The sequence below is a fragment of the Malus domestica genome, chromosome 16, assembly GCF_042453785.1.
Source record: "Malus domestica chromosome 16, GDT2T_hap1".
NCBI classification, from domain to species: domain Eukaryota; kingdom Viridiplantae; phylum Streptophyta; class Magnoliopsida; order Rosales; family Rosaceae; genus Malus; species Malus domestica.
Window position 1 is genome coordinate 3,765,989 of NC_091676.1, and position 13,261 is coordinate 3,779,249.

At 40.6% G+C, this 13,261-nt stretch overlaps 1 protein-coding gene, 2 long non-coding RNA genes and 1 pseudogene across 4 annotated transcripts; 3 read left to right on the plus strand and 1 right to left on the minus strand.

Annotated features, from left to right (window-relative positions):
* Positions 1-142: 142 nt before the first annotated feature.
* Positions 143-8,145, plus strand: LOC139187726 (putative pentatricopeptide repeat-containing protein At1g68930; annotated as a pseudogene).
* A 250-nt stretch (positions 8,146-8,395) lies between these two features.
* LOC108169693 (uncharacterized) lies at positions 8,396-10,210 on the minus strand. 2 transcript variants are annotated; one of them, XM_070815744.1, is made up of 4 exons: positions 9,630-10,210; positions 9,108-9,216; positions 8,723-9,043; positions 8,396-8,634 (listed from the first exon to the last, which is right to left on the minus strand). In XM_070815744.1, exons 1-4 carry the CDS (start codon positions 10,208-10,210, stop codon positions 8,626-8,628), a joined length of 1,020 nt encoding a protein of 339 aa, XP_070671845.1. In that variant the 3' UTR covers positions 8,396-8,625. The 2 variants fall into 2 exon arrangements, with proteins under 2 accessions (XP_070671845.1, XP_028951792.2); XM_029095959.2 differs by having other exon boundaries at positions 8,396-9,043.
* LOC103403250 (uncharacterized) lies at positions 8,655-9,716 on the plus strand. The gene is made up of 3 exons (XR_011577398.1): positions 8,655-8,794; positions 8,957-9,077; positions 9,576-9,716. It is a non-coding gene; the product is annotated as an uncharacterized lncRNA (long non-coding RNA).
* LOC139192879 (uncharacterized) lies at positions 10,093-10,640 on the plus strand. Its single transcript, XR_011577399.1, has 2 exons — positions 10,093-10,228; positions 10,474-10,640. It is a non-coding gene; the product is annotated as an uncharacterized lncRNA (long non-coding RNA).
* The last annotated feature ends 2,621 nt before the right edge of the window (positions 10,641-13,261 follow it).

Sequence of the window (13,261 nt, forward strand, 5' to 3'; positions counted from 1 at the left end):
TATTTTTACACTAAAAAGTCAATCCTGGTACTATTCACTTTACCCTTTATTTTGTCCTTATCATTAAAACTCAAAGTTTTCAAACCCTTTTCATTAGTTTTTTTTTTTTTTTTAAATGATGCAAAGACGCGTTTAGAAAAAAATGTTTTGAGGTTCTAAAAGCATTGAATTACTTACGTGCTTCATGCAAGAAGCATTTCCACTGCTTTTCTATGCCCTCCTCTGAATTACAATTAGCTTCTGTTTGCCGCCGAAGGCCTTTGGGGTGATGTCTTCTTCCTCAAACTACTACTGCAACTTACTCAAGCTTTTCAGCCAAGCAGGAACCATGCGCAAGCCAAGAAGCTGCATTCCCAAATCATCAAAACCGTGACTAATCCTGAAACCTTTCTTCTAAACAATCTCGTTACCACCTACGGCAGATTGGGCAACTTAAGCTATGCCCGACTTCCGTTCGACCAAATGCCTCACCGAAGCCTTTTCCCTTGGAATGCCATTCTCTCTGTCTACTCTAAATCGGGTCGTCTTTCCGTGATGCAAGAGATCTTCAATCGAATGCCAACCCGTGATGGGGTGTCTTGGAATTCACTTATTTCGGGGCATGCGTCATGTGGCTCGATTGCTGAGGCTGTGAAAGTTTATAGCTTGTTGTTAAGGGACGGGCCGGGTAATTTGAACCGGACTACGTTCTCCACTATGCTTGTGCTTTCGTCGAGTCAGGGGTGTGTGAACTTGGGTCGACAGCTTCACGGGCAGATAGTGAAATTTGGGTTTGAATTATATCTGTTTGTTGGTAGTCCTTTGGTCTTGGGAGTGTTGGTATATGGTCCAGCCCATGATCAATGTTCTAGATTATTCTAGTAAGCAAGAGATGAGGCTGGAGCTTGCTAGACAATTCTAGCATGTTATTAAGTTGATGGAAAAAGCTAGAGAGTACTAGCTTCCTTGGTTGCAAATGGAAAGATCTAGAAGCTACAAGTATGTGGCTAGTCTAGATTTTTCTATACTAGAGGTTTGAAGAAGGAACTAGAAACTAGTAGAATGCCAAGCCCTCACCTATAAATATGGGTGTGATGTAACCAATTGAGAACCAAGAGTGAGTAGCAAAGGATCAAGTCCAAAGCTAGAGTTCCACTTCAAGAGTGAGAGTGAGAGTGTTCCACTACACATTGTGTGAGTGAAGTTTAGAGTGATAGAAAGTGTGTGTTATACTTTCTTGTATTCATCAAGCCTTGTCTTTGGCTTGGTAAGACTACTCTTGTTGTATTCATCTTTTTCATATAGTGAAGATTGATCCTTGTTTGGTGGACGTAGGCATAAATTGCCGAACCACATAAATTCTTGGTGTCCATTTTCTACTTTACCTTGTGCATTCTCTATCTTGTAGTACCGACATTCCTAACAAGTGGTATCAGAGCCAGGTTGGCTCGTACTACGAGATGGAAGGAAGTGGCACTATGATCAAACTCACCAACTCCAATTGGGTAACATGGAAGCCAAGGATGGAGGACATTCTCTATTGCAAGGATTTGCATGAGCCAATTGAAGGAGATGCCGCTAAGCCCGAGAGCATGTCCGATGCCGAGTGGAAGAAGATGAATCGCAAGGCTATTGGCACAATTAGACAATGGGTGGATGATAGTGTTTTTCACCATGTGTCTAATGAAACCAATGCTCGCGAGTTTTGGACGAAGCTTGAGTCCTTGTTCGAGAAGAAGACCCCAGCCAAGAAAGCCTTCTTGATCAAAGAGCTCATCAATGTGAAGTACAAGGATGGTTTAAGTGTAGCAGAACACTTGAACAATTTCCAGAATATCATCAACCAGTTGGCTACTATGAAAATGACGATCGAGGACGAGCTACAAGCGCTCTTGTTACTTGGATCCTTGCCAGACAGTTGGGAGACCTTTGTGGTGAGTATAAGTAACTCTGCTTCTAATGGTGTTCTTACTCTTGATAATGTTAAAAATAGCATGCTCAATGAAGAAACAAGGAGAAAGACTTCTGGCACAGATAGCAGCCAAGTATTTGTCACAGAGAACCGCGGAAGAAGCAAGAGTAGAGGGCCTAGAGGTCATGGCAGGAGTCCTAGCCGATCCAAGTCAAGGTTCAGGGGTGCATGCCACCATTGTGGCAAAGAAGGCCATATGAAGAAAAATTGTCGAGTTTGGAAGAGAGAGCAAAGGGAAGGAAACAATCAGAAGAAAGATGATACTGGCAATACCACCGCTGTCATATGTGGTGATGTACCAGAAATATTGTCTGTTGGTGAATGTCTGCATATGGGCAACTCTGACAGAGACATTGAATGGATCTTTGATAATGGAGCTTCCTTCCATGCTACGTCCAAACGGGAGTTCTTCAGTACATACAAAGAAGGTGACTTTGGCATAGTGAAGATGGGGAATGAAAGCTATTCCAAAATTCTTGGAATTGGTGATATCTGCTTAAGAACTAATCTCGGCTGCCAATTGATGTTGAAAGATGTGAGACATATTCCTGATATACGTCTCAATCTGATATCCATCGGTACCCTTGATCGACAAGGATATTATCACCATATTGGCGAAGGAAAATTGAAGCTTACTAAAGGCTTAATGGCGGTAGCAAGAGCACGACTTTGTTGTACGTTGTACCGGTCAAATGCCAAGGTTTTGAAAGGTGAGTTGAATGCTGTGGAAGACTCATCTCTAGACTTGTGGCATAAGAGGCTAGGCCACATGAGCGAGAAAGGCCTACAAGTTTTGGCAAAGAAGTCTCATATTCCCTTTGCCAAAGGTACGTCGTTAAACTCTTGTGAGCATTGTTTATTCGGAAAACAAAGAAGAGTTAGTTTTTCTGTTCCATCTACAAAGAAAGGAAACTTGTTAGATCTTGTTTATTCAGATGTGTGTGGTCCCATGGAAGTCGAGTCACTTGGAAGAAATAAATATTTTGTTACTTATATTGATGATGCTTCACGAAGGGTGTGGGTGTATTTGTTGAAATCCAAAGACCAGGTGTTTCAGACATTCCAGGAGTTCCATGCCATGGTGGAGAGGGAAACTGGGAAACCTCTCAAGTGCCTTCGTAGCGACAACGGCGGCGAATACACATCTCACCAGTTTAGAGAGTATTGTGTAAAACATGGCATACGTCATGAGAAGACAGTTCCTGGAACTCCACAACATAACGGTGTTGCTGAAAGAATGAACCGAACCATCATGGAGAAAGTCAGGTGTATGTTGAGGACTGCAAAGTTATCTAAGCAGTTCTGGGGTGAAGCTGTAAGGACAGCCTGTTATTTGATCAACCGATCTCCATCAGTACCATTAGGTCTTGATGTTCCAGAGAGAGTATGGACTGGTAATGATGTGTCTTACTCTCATCTGAAGGTGTTTGGTTGCAAAGCTTTTGTGCATGTGCCCAAAGAGCAGAGATCGAAGTTAGACTACAAAGCTACACCGTGCATCTTTCTTGGTTATGGCGGTGAAGATTTTGGTTACAGATTATGGGACCCATACCAGAAGAAGTTTATCCGAAGTAGAGACGTGGTCTTTTATGAAGATCAAACAATTGGGGATTCGGATAAAGAGGCACAACCAGATGGCGCAGTCAGAGGAGTTGATCCATTAGCTTCAGATGAAGAAAGTCACGATGACATCCCTGAAGCAACTGCCAATGAAGTGCCTGCAGAATCAGATAATGCTGATCAAGAGGAGCCTGATCAAGATGTGCCAGACCATGAGATTGCTGATCAGGGGGAGCCTAGTCAAGAAGAGCAGATTCAAGGAGAATCCAATCAGGGGGAGCCTCTAGCCCCGCAAGAGAATGAAGATCAGGTCAGAAGATCCAGCAGAAGTCGAAGACCGTCTACCAAGTATTCTTCATCAGAGTATATCATGTTGACTAATTATGGAGAGCCCGAAACTTATGAGGAGGCCAGAGCTCATAACGACAGTGATAAATGGATGAAGGCAATGGAGTCAGAGATGGATTCCTTATTAAAGAATAATACCTATGAGCTGGTGGAGCTTCCAAAGGGCAGAAAAGCATTGAAAAACAAGTGGGTGTTCAAATTGAAAAATGACGACAACATGACAAGGTACAAGGCTCGTTTGGTTGTCAAAGGTTTTGGTCAAAAGAAAGGAGTTGACTTTGATGAGATTTTCTCACCGGTGGTGAAGATGACTTCCATTCGAGTTATCCTTGGTATGGCAGCAAGCATGGATCTTGAGCTCGAGCAGTTAGAGGTTAAAACTGCATTTCTCCACGGTAACTTAGAAGAGGAGATATATATGGAGCAACCCAAAGGCTTTGAAGTCAAGGGTAAAGAAACTTTGGTGTGTAAGCTCAAGAAAAGCTTATATGGTCTTAAGCAGGCTCCGAGACAGTGGAATAAGAAGTTCAACTCATTCATGGTGAGTAATGGGTACAAGAGAACTCATGCTGACTCTTGTGTCTATATCAAACAATTTTCTGGAGGTAAATTCATCATTTTGTTGCTTTATGTTGATGACATGTTGATTGTCGGTCAAGATGCTTTTATGATTAAAAAGCTCAAAGAAGAGTTATCTAAGTCCTTTGACATGAAGGACTTAGGGCCAGCCAAGCAGATTTTGGGCATGGAGATAATTCGTGACAGAAAATCCAAGAAGTTGTGGCTGTCACAAGAAAAATATGTTGAACGGGTGCTTGAAAGGTTCAACATGAAAGCAGCCAAATCGGTAAGCTCACCTTTAGCCAATCATATCAAGTTGAGCAAAGAGTCGTGTCCAAAAACATATGAAGAAAAGGAGAAAATGGCAGTTGTTCCCTACTCTTCAGCAGTAGGAAGTATCATGTATGCAATGGTGTGCACACGGCCAGATATTGCTCATGCAGTAGGTGTGGTGAGCAGGTTTCTCTCTAATCCAGGGAAAGACCATTGGGAAGCTGTTAAGTGGATTCTCAGATATTTGAAGGGGACTTCTAAGATGTGCTTGTGCTTTGGCGGTTCCAAACCAATCTTGGAAGGATTTACAGATGCTGACATGGGAGGTGACCTGGATGGCAGAAAATCTACGTCTGGGTACTTGTTTACTTTTGCAGGGGGAGCCGTGTCTTGGCAATCCAAGTTGCAAAAGTGTGTTGCTTTGTCTACAACCGAGGCTGAATACATAGCCGCTACAGAAGCATGCAAGGAGTTGTTGTGGCTGAAGCGGTTTCTCCAAGAGTTGGGTTTTAAGCAAAGTGATTATGGCGTTTATTGTGATAGTCAGAGTGCTCTGGATTTGAGCAAGAACACTGCATACCATTCACGCACTAAGCACATTGATATTCGTTATCACTGGATTAGAGATGCTATCGAGAACAAGATGCTACAGCTGAAGAAGATTCATACCGATAATAATTCTTCAGACATGTTGACAAAGGTGGTCACAAAATCAAAGTTGGAATTCTGCATTAAGGCTGCTGGGATGGACTCCAGGTAACTTGGAGTCATGATCGGAATTCCTCCCTCATGGACTGGAGGGGGAGATTGTTGGTATATGGTCCAGCCCATGATCAATGTTCTAGATTATTCTAGTAAGCAAGAGATGAGGCTGGAGCTTGCTAGACAATTCTAGCATGTTATTAAGTTGATGGAAAAAGCTAGAGAGTACTAGCTTCCTTGGTTGCAAATGGAAAGATCTAGAAGCTACAAGTATGTGGCTAGTCTAGATTTTTCTATACTAGAGGTTTGAAGAAGGAACTAGAAACTAGTAGAATGCCAAGCCCTCACCTATAAATATGGGTGTGATGTAACCAATTGAGAACCAAGAGTGAGTAGCAAAGGATCAAGTCCAAAGCTAGAGTTCCACTTCAAGAGTGAGAGTGAGAGTGTTCCACTACACATTGTGTGAGTGAAGTTTAGAGTGATAGAAAGTGTGTGTTATACTTTCTTGTATCCATCAAGCCTTGTCTTTGGCTTGGTAAGACTACTCTTGTTGTATTCATCTTTTTCATATAGTGAAGATTGATCCTTGTTTGGTGGACGTAGGCATAAATTGCCGAACCACATAAATTCTTGGTGTCCATTTTCTACTTTACCTTGTGCATTCTCTATCTTGTAGTACCGACATTCCTAACAGGGAGCAGCCTCTCCATAAATGGGGGTAAGGCTAGCCGACATTCACCTCTTCCAGACCCTGCGTAAAGCGGGAGCCTTGTGCACTGGGTACGACGTTGGTAGTCCTTTGGTGGACATGTACTCAAAAGCAGGGTTAATTTTTTATGCAAAGCGGGTTTTTGATTCAATATAGGAGAAGAATGTGGTTATGTATAATACACTGATCACTGGCCTTTTACGATGTGGATTGATCGCAGAATCTGAATGCTTGTTTAGTGAAATGCCTGAAAAAGATTCAATTTCGAGGACTACAATGATTACCGGACTTAACCAAAACGGTGCAGGTGGAAAAGCGCTTGATAAGTTTAGAGAAATGATAAGGCTTAAGTATGGATCAATATACGTTTGGTAGTGTACCGACTGCAAGAGATCCAACCCAATGGTGTTCTAGGATTCATATGGTCGACACCACTTAGTGGGAAAAGGTTTTGTTGTTGTTGTTATTTGTAGCGTACTGACTGCATGTGGAGGCCTATCAGCCTTGCAAGAGGGCAAGTAATATCATTAGGACTGATTTTATAGATAACATCTTTGTTGGTAGTGCTCTTGTTGACATGTATTGCAAATGTAGAAGCATAAAAGCTGCAGAAATGGTTTTCAAGAGAATGAACCGCAAGAATGTAGTATCGTGGACTGCACTACTTGTGGGATATGGACAGAATGGGTACAGTGAAGAAGCTGTAAGAATTTTTTGTGATATGCAGAGAAACGGGGTTGAACGAGATGACTTTACGCTGGGAAGTGTAATTAGCTCATGCGCGAACCTAGCAAGCTTAGAAGAGGGCGCCCAGTTCCATGGTCAAGCTCTAGCTTCTGGATTGATTTCTTTTGTTACAGTTTCAAATTCACTTGTCACATTATACGGTAAATGTTGAAGCATCGAAGACTCCCATAGGCTGTTCGATGAGATGGAGATCACGGACGAAGTCTCCTGGACAGCCTTGGTTTCAGGGTATGCTCAGTTTGGAAAAGCTTATGAGACGTTTGATTTGTTTGAAACCCGATGGAGTTACTTTCATAGGGGTTCTTTCAGCTTGCAGTAGAGCAGGACTCGTGGAGAAAGGACATCACTACTTTGAATCAATGGTGAAAGAACATGGAATTACACCCATTGTGGATCACTACACTTGCATCGTCGACCTTCTCAGCCGAGCTGGAAGATTAGAAGAAGCAAAAAACTTCATAAATAAGATGCCTTTCCGTCCAGATGCAATTGGTTGGGCCACCTTGTTGAGCTCGTGTAGACTTCATCATAATATGGAAATTGGTAAATGGGCAGCTGAATCTCTTCTAGAACTAGAGCCCCAGAATGCTGCAAGCTATATCTTGCTCTCAAGCCTATATGCTGCCAAGGGGAAATGGGATGAGGTGGCCAAATTAAGGAGAGGAATGAGGGATGAGGGCGCTAGAAAGGAACCGGGATGCAGTTGGATCAAATATAAGAACAGAGTGCACATTTTTTCAGCAGATGACCAGTCAAGTCCATTTTCGGATCAGATATATGCTAAGCTGGAGGAACTAAATTGCAAAATGATAGAAGAGGGGTATGAGCCAGATATGAGTTCTGTTCTTCATGATGTTGAGGAATCGGAAAAGATGAAGTTGCTAAATTACCACAGTGAGAAGCTTGCAATTGCATTTGGATTGATATTTCTTCCTCCTGGCCTTCCCATACAAGCAGTTAAAAACCTTCAAGTATGTGGGGATTGTCACAATGCCACTAAATACATTTCCAAGATCACTAAGAGAGAGATACTTGTAAGAGATGCTGTCCGGTACCATCTATTTAAAGATGGAACTTGTTCAAGAGGAGATTTCTGGTGATGGGATTGCGAGTGTGCTGGAGAGGATTTTAAAACCATATATTTATTAGGTGGGTGACCAAATTCAGAGTTTCCTTGATTTCAGAAGATGTGTCGCTTCATATACACAGATGCAATTAAGACCTGTTTGTGCATGAAGTGACTATCCTGCAAGGATTTTTTATTTTATTTTTGATCTGAATCCTTGCAAGTTTATGAACCGGAAATGTTTTTATCTCAAGATTCCAACAGCTGTGCTCAAGCTCCAAAGAAGGAGGATCACATCACTTGGAGATGGAAGTTATGATTATACATGCATGTTCTACTTGTTTCAGGTTGAGAAGGCAAGTCATTAAACTTCACTTGGTGACTTATTGGATTATGTTTTGGAGGACTATCCGCTGTGAACCCTTTATTTACTTGGATAAACCTATTGCTGCAAGTTTAAAAGAAGCTTCTTAAGGGTCTTCTGAACTGTTAACTGAACTGCATTTCCAATAAACTCATGTCTTTACACTTCATACAAAATAGTACAAGCAACATCTGTAAAGGAATTATAAAACATAATGCGTATCTATCCTGGAATTATAAGATATATGTTTTTATTCATTGTGAATCTCACGTGCGCAGAAAATAGTCATCTAACTTTCATTCAGATTGCTGTGATCTCTTACAGGAGTCCTCTTGAGCTTCTTATTGGTTCTGCGTTAACATTAAAGATGAGCTTTTGTATATAAAGTCTATCATTCATGCAGACTTGGGAAGAATTCAAAAGTCCATGAAGAATTACCTTCAACTGGGCACAGATCTCAATGACTTCAGCTGGAGGTGCCCAATCACCAAAGTTCCTCTCAATAAACTGGTATGCAATGCCACTCCTTCCACCGCCAACTACAAAAAGCCCCCCCTTAATTTCACCTTCTCCTTTGAAGTTTTGCTGTATCCCCATAGCTTTTGCACGCTTGTAATTTGCTCTAGCTCGAGGGTTGAAAATAAAACCTGACAGGAATTTTTCCTTGAGCAGTTTCCCTCCACCAAGTGCTTTGAAGAATTCCATTCCGCGATCATACAATACAACACCACCCCAATATCGAGGCCAGAAGTCTTTTATCTGCATCAAAACACTACGTCATCCAAAGTTGATGGTAAGAGTCGGAAATTAAATGTAGTTATACCTCTGACTCCATATACTCATGAAGAACAGCAAATAGTTGAACCCCTAGTGAATCAAATATCGGTTTTTTGGCATATAGCTGGTGAGCTTCAGCTCTACACATGATGCACCTGTTTCAAGTTCAATATATACAAAAGAACTTAGTTTCAAGAAAGATGCTCATACTTTGACTCAAATTACTGAATTAGATAGGACTCTATTTCTCACTGTGGAGTCGAGCCAGCTTTTCACGGTCGTACATTATTTTTTGTCTGTTTCATATACTTCCCTTCGGACCATAAGACAATGATACCATCCTATAGCAATATACTTGCATCATGTGCCTCTTCATTTTAATTTATGAATTTCCGTCTTTAAGTGTCTTATATTTACTTAATACATTACACCCCTATATGAAAGCTATGATCAACGATATCTCCTATTTTTTTTAGTTCATGACAGAAAATTTAGCACCTAATATAATGGACAGTACCAGGATCTGTTAAAACGAAGACATGTTGAAATGCAGAGTAAAAGATTTTACCCAGGACGTCGAATGCAGAGAATCACTGCTGGTTTGTTTCTCCACAGTTCTGAAGCCTTCATCGGAGGTGTTTTGGTTTTCACCAAATGCTCCATTCCAATCTTATACTCTGGTGTCAACTTCTGAACCGAGATGTTTTCGATGGTAGAGTATGGAGCAACTTTGTCAGCTACAGGATCAGGTTGTACACAACCACATGCTCTAGGTTCAGCTGGCTCCATGGCAACGATCCCTTTGAAGATGTATCCATCCCTGATCTTGAAACTTGCCAGTGATTGTTCTAGAGATTTTCCGTTAATTGAACTAGTTCTTGTTGGTAATTTACTCAGGATCTTTTGAGAATTTACAGATTGAAAACTCCTTTGAATGCTAGTATTTTTCGATAGTAAGCCCATTCTTCCTGTTGCAGCAGGGGTAGGATGAGACTTTGGTAGGTGATCCGCAAAAGCACTGGTTCTGTCCATGAAACGGGCAATATGGCCTCGCTTCATGCCAAACTGAGAAGAAAGCTGTACAGTGCTTAAGTTAAGGAGCTCAGACAGACATTTCCCACTGGACTCGAGCCTATCTCCGTATTGCATCAAAGCTCGGTCGTGCAGGTAAGACCTGATTTCCAATGCATCCTAGAGAAAAAATAGTAAGAAAATAAATGCCTTAGAAGAAGATTGATATGGTGATTACAAGACATGCCTTTTAGATTCGTACTCGATGTTCAGAAGTTAAGGAGATAATTACTGAAAAACCGAATGTAAAACTTAACCTTGAATAAGAGTCTAAATAACTAACCTTCTCCGGTTCTGTCATGTTTAATGCATCCATATCATCTGTATTCATGATTTTCAAGGTCGGTACATCATCCCAGCCTTCATCTAACAGCTTTGGAATCAGTCCTTTCAGAACCCCGTCCCCAACAAACTCCTCTATCGAAAAAGAAGCCATCTTCGAAGAAACCAGAGAATGTTCCAAACGAACCAGTGCTCGCTCAATCGAGTCTGGATGTAGAGATGAAAACCCTATTGCTGTTAGGCTCAGCTGCGCAAGAGTCGACATATATAAAGGCCGGAGATCATTAAAAATATTGGTTTTTTTTAAAACCATCTCATGCCGGCAATGCAAGGGATGTAAAAGTTTAGTTCAAATTTTTATGTTGGAGACAAATATACATTGTATAAATGTTGTATTAGGTTGTAGGATGGAGGCTAAATACAAAAGCTAGAAACAATACTGTTGGTCGAAGGACAACATTTGAAATTTGGATCATCGGAAGGAATTATATTTTGTCAATTTTGAAGTGGTTCTCAAGCATTGCCGGCCAAGACCTGCTCCATTGTGTTTGTATTACCAATGTCACAGTAGGGAGGATTTGCTTTGGCCAACTTACCAAGGAAAGTGTTTATATTTTTTATTATTTTTGATACAGGCGAATATTTGATCAATACTCTTGAACAATTGGGTTGCAAATCCGTGAACGAACGTGTTTGTTATATGTAAAACGATGGAGTCAAGTTTCCTCCCTTGTGCCTTGTTTGTTATCGTTGGGGTGAATCTTATTGTGTCAACTTTATCTGTTCGGTCATTCGATGTGATATCTGACGTAACAAAAGTTACCGATACCTCTTAAATTTATTTTATTTTTCTGGAAAACTTTATATCAAAAAAATTCTTTGAAACCAAATTTAGCTAATGGCTTATTAAAAATCTGACGGAAAAACAAAAAGGAGGAGATCGAAAACGCTATAGCTAAAAATAGAGTGCACCTAACTGCCTTTGAATGTGTGTGATTTAATCTATATGGACCTTCGATTCAGGTTTGACATATATATAGCAATGAACGATCAAAGAATTCATAAAAAATTAGTTCATTTAAGATTTACATCATAGCGTAAGAGGCTTGTAGCTCAGTATGTTAAGGACATTCTCCCTTGCATTCGAGGCCCCCGAGTTTGAATCTCCCTCTTCCAGTATCGCTTGTATAAAAAAATAGATTTATTCAAGAACTTCTCAATCACCCAAAACGACTTCTGCCACAGCCCCTCTTTCCTGTGCTCTTTCACCACATTCAAAACATGCTGCACAGCATGATCAACTTTGTCATCCAACAACGTACATTCTGCCGACTTCTGCATTCTCATGCCCCAAACACACTAACAGCATCTAAACCGCCGTTGCATCAACAATGCGGATGTGTATTGTGAAGAACATATCCCTCTCTGAACCGGGCACAGTGGTGTATTCCTCCTCCTTGGTGATCCACAAGGTAGATACTTGGGCAGGTGCAACGACTTCTTTCTCTTGATTTGTGGCGGTTTTGATAGTTTTGTTGACTCTGAAAGATTCTCCAACCCGATTGCTGATACCTCGGCAGTTGCGTTCTTGAGCATATCGATGATGTTGCACGCAGTGACCATGAGAATTAGCGGGGAGGTTCTCGAGCTCATGCCCTGACTCGAATATATTTGCAAGGATTGCAGCTGCTTCTGCTTTTTGAGTCCATTGGTTTGTTTAATGAACATCTCTTCAACCACGACTTGTATAATTCCAGCTTCTTGAAGTATTTTTCCATTTGGGTGGTATGATGAGAGCTATGCGAGAGCTCTGAATGCTGTCCTTCTGGCCATTGTATTTCCGTCTGTACCATTTCGATGAGAGCAGGAGAGACCTTCTCGGCGACTTAGGTTTTTCTGTCTTGTCCAAGAACAATTTCCCCAAGGTAACTTGCCATTTCAATTTTCAGCTCTTCACCACCTGATATTTGAATTTTAAATAAAAAGATTTATTAGTCCAAAATATTTCAGTGTCTGTGTTAGGGTGCTTGGCTGGAATTCGGAAATTACCTTCAGTAAGATTCTCCCCAGCAGTTTTTGACACGACAAACGATAGGAAATTAATGGATTTCAGATCAACACGATAATTTATTAGGTCATTAACGGGTATACACGCAGGTAACACGTAGTTAACATGTTTCAACCCGTTAAGAAAAAAATTATTTTAATAATTTTAAGGTTTAATTACTAAAAGATTTATTATAAAATACAATAGTCATATTAATATATACAATATATTTTATATTAAATATATAATTTTGTATTATTATTCTATATAAGTTAAAAAAAAAGTTTTTGTCATTATTTATTTTTATTATGAGAGTTCTTATAATTTCTCTAGAACCTTGCATAACTGAAATAATTAAAAGCACTTCTGAAAATGTTTGATAAGAAAATTGAAATAATTTGATTTTTTTAGTTTAGTGTTGTTTTATGAAAGCACTTACAAGTAACTGTGTTTTTTTTTTTAAACAATCGATATTATTTATACTAAGTGGAGGGGATGTGCGTAGCCTTACAATGGGCTAGCAATAAATTGATGCAAATTCGCCTTTAGCAAGACTTGAACCTAAAACCTCTCACTTATCAGTGAAGAGGAATACCACTAGACCGTATCACTTTTCAAAAATTGAAGCGTTTTTCGAAAGACAATCAAACCAAATCTACAAGCTGGAGTTTCCAGACTCATCATCCACTCAAACTGTTACACGTCATCCATCCTATCATCTCCGACTGCACACCGTCCTGCTCGGCGGTCCACCGCCGCACCTAACATTTCTTATCGTTCAGACCACAAGCACCCAGCAT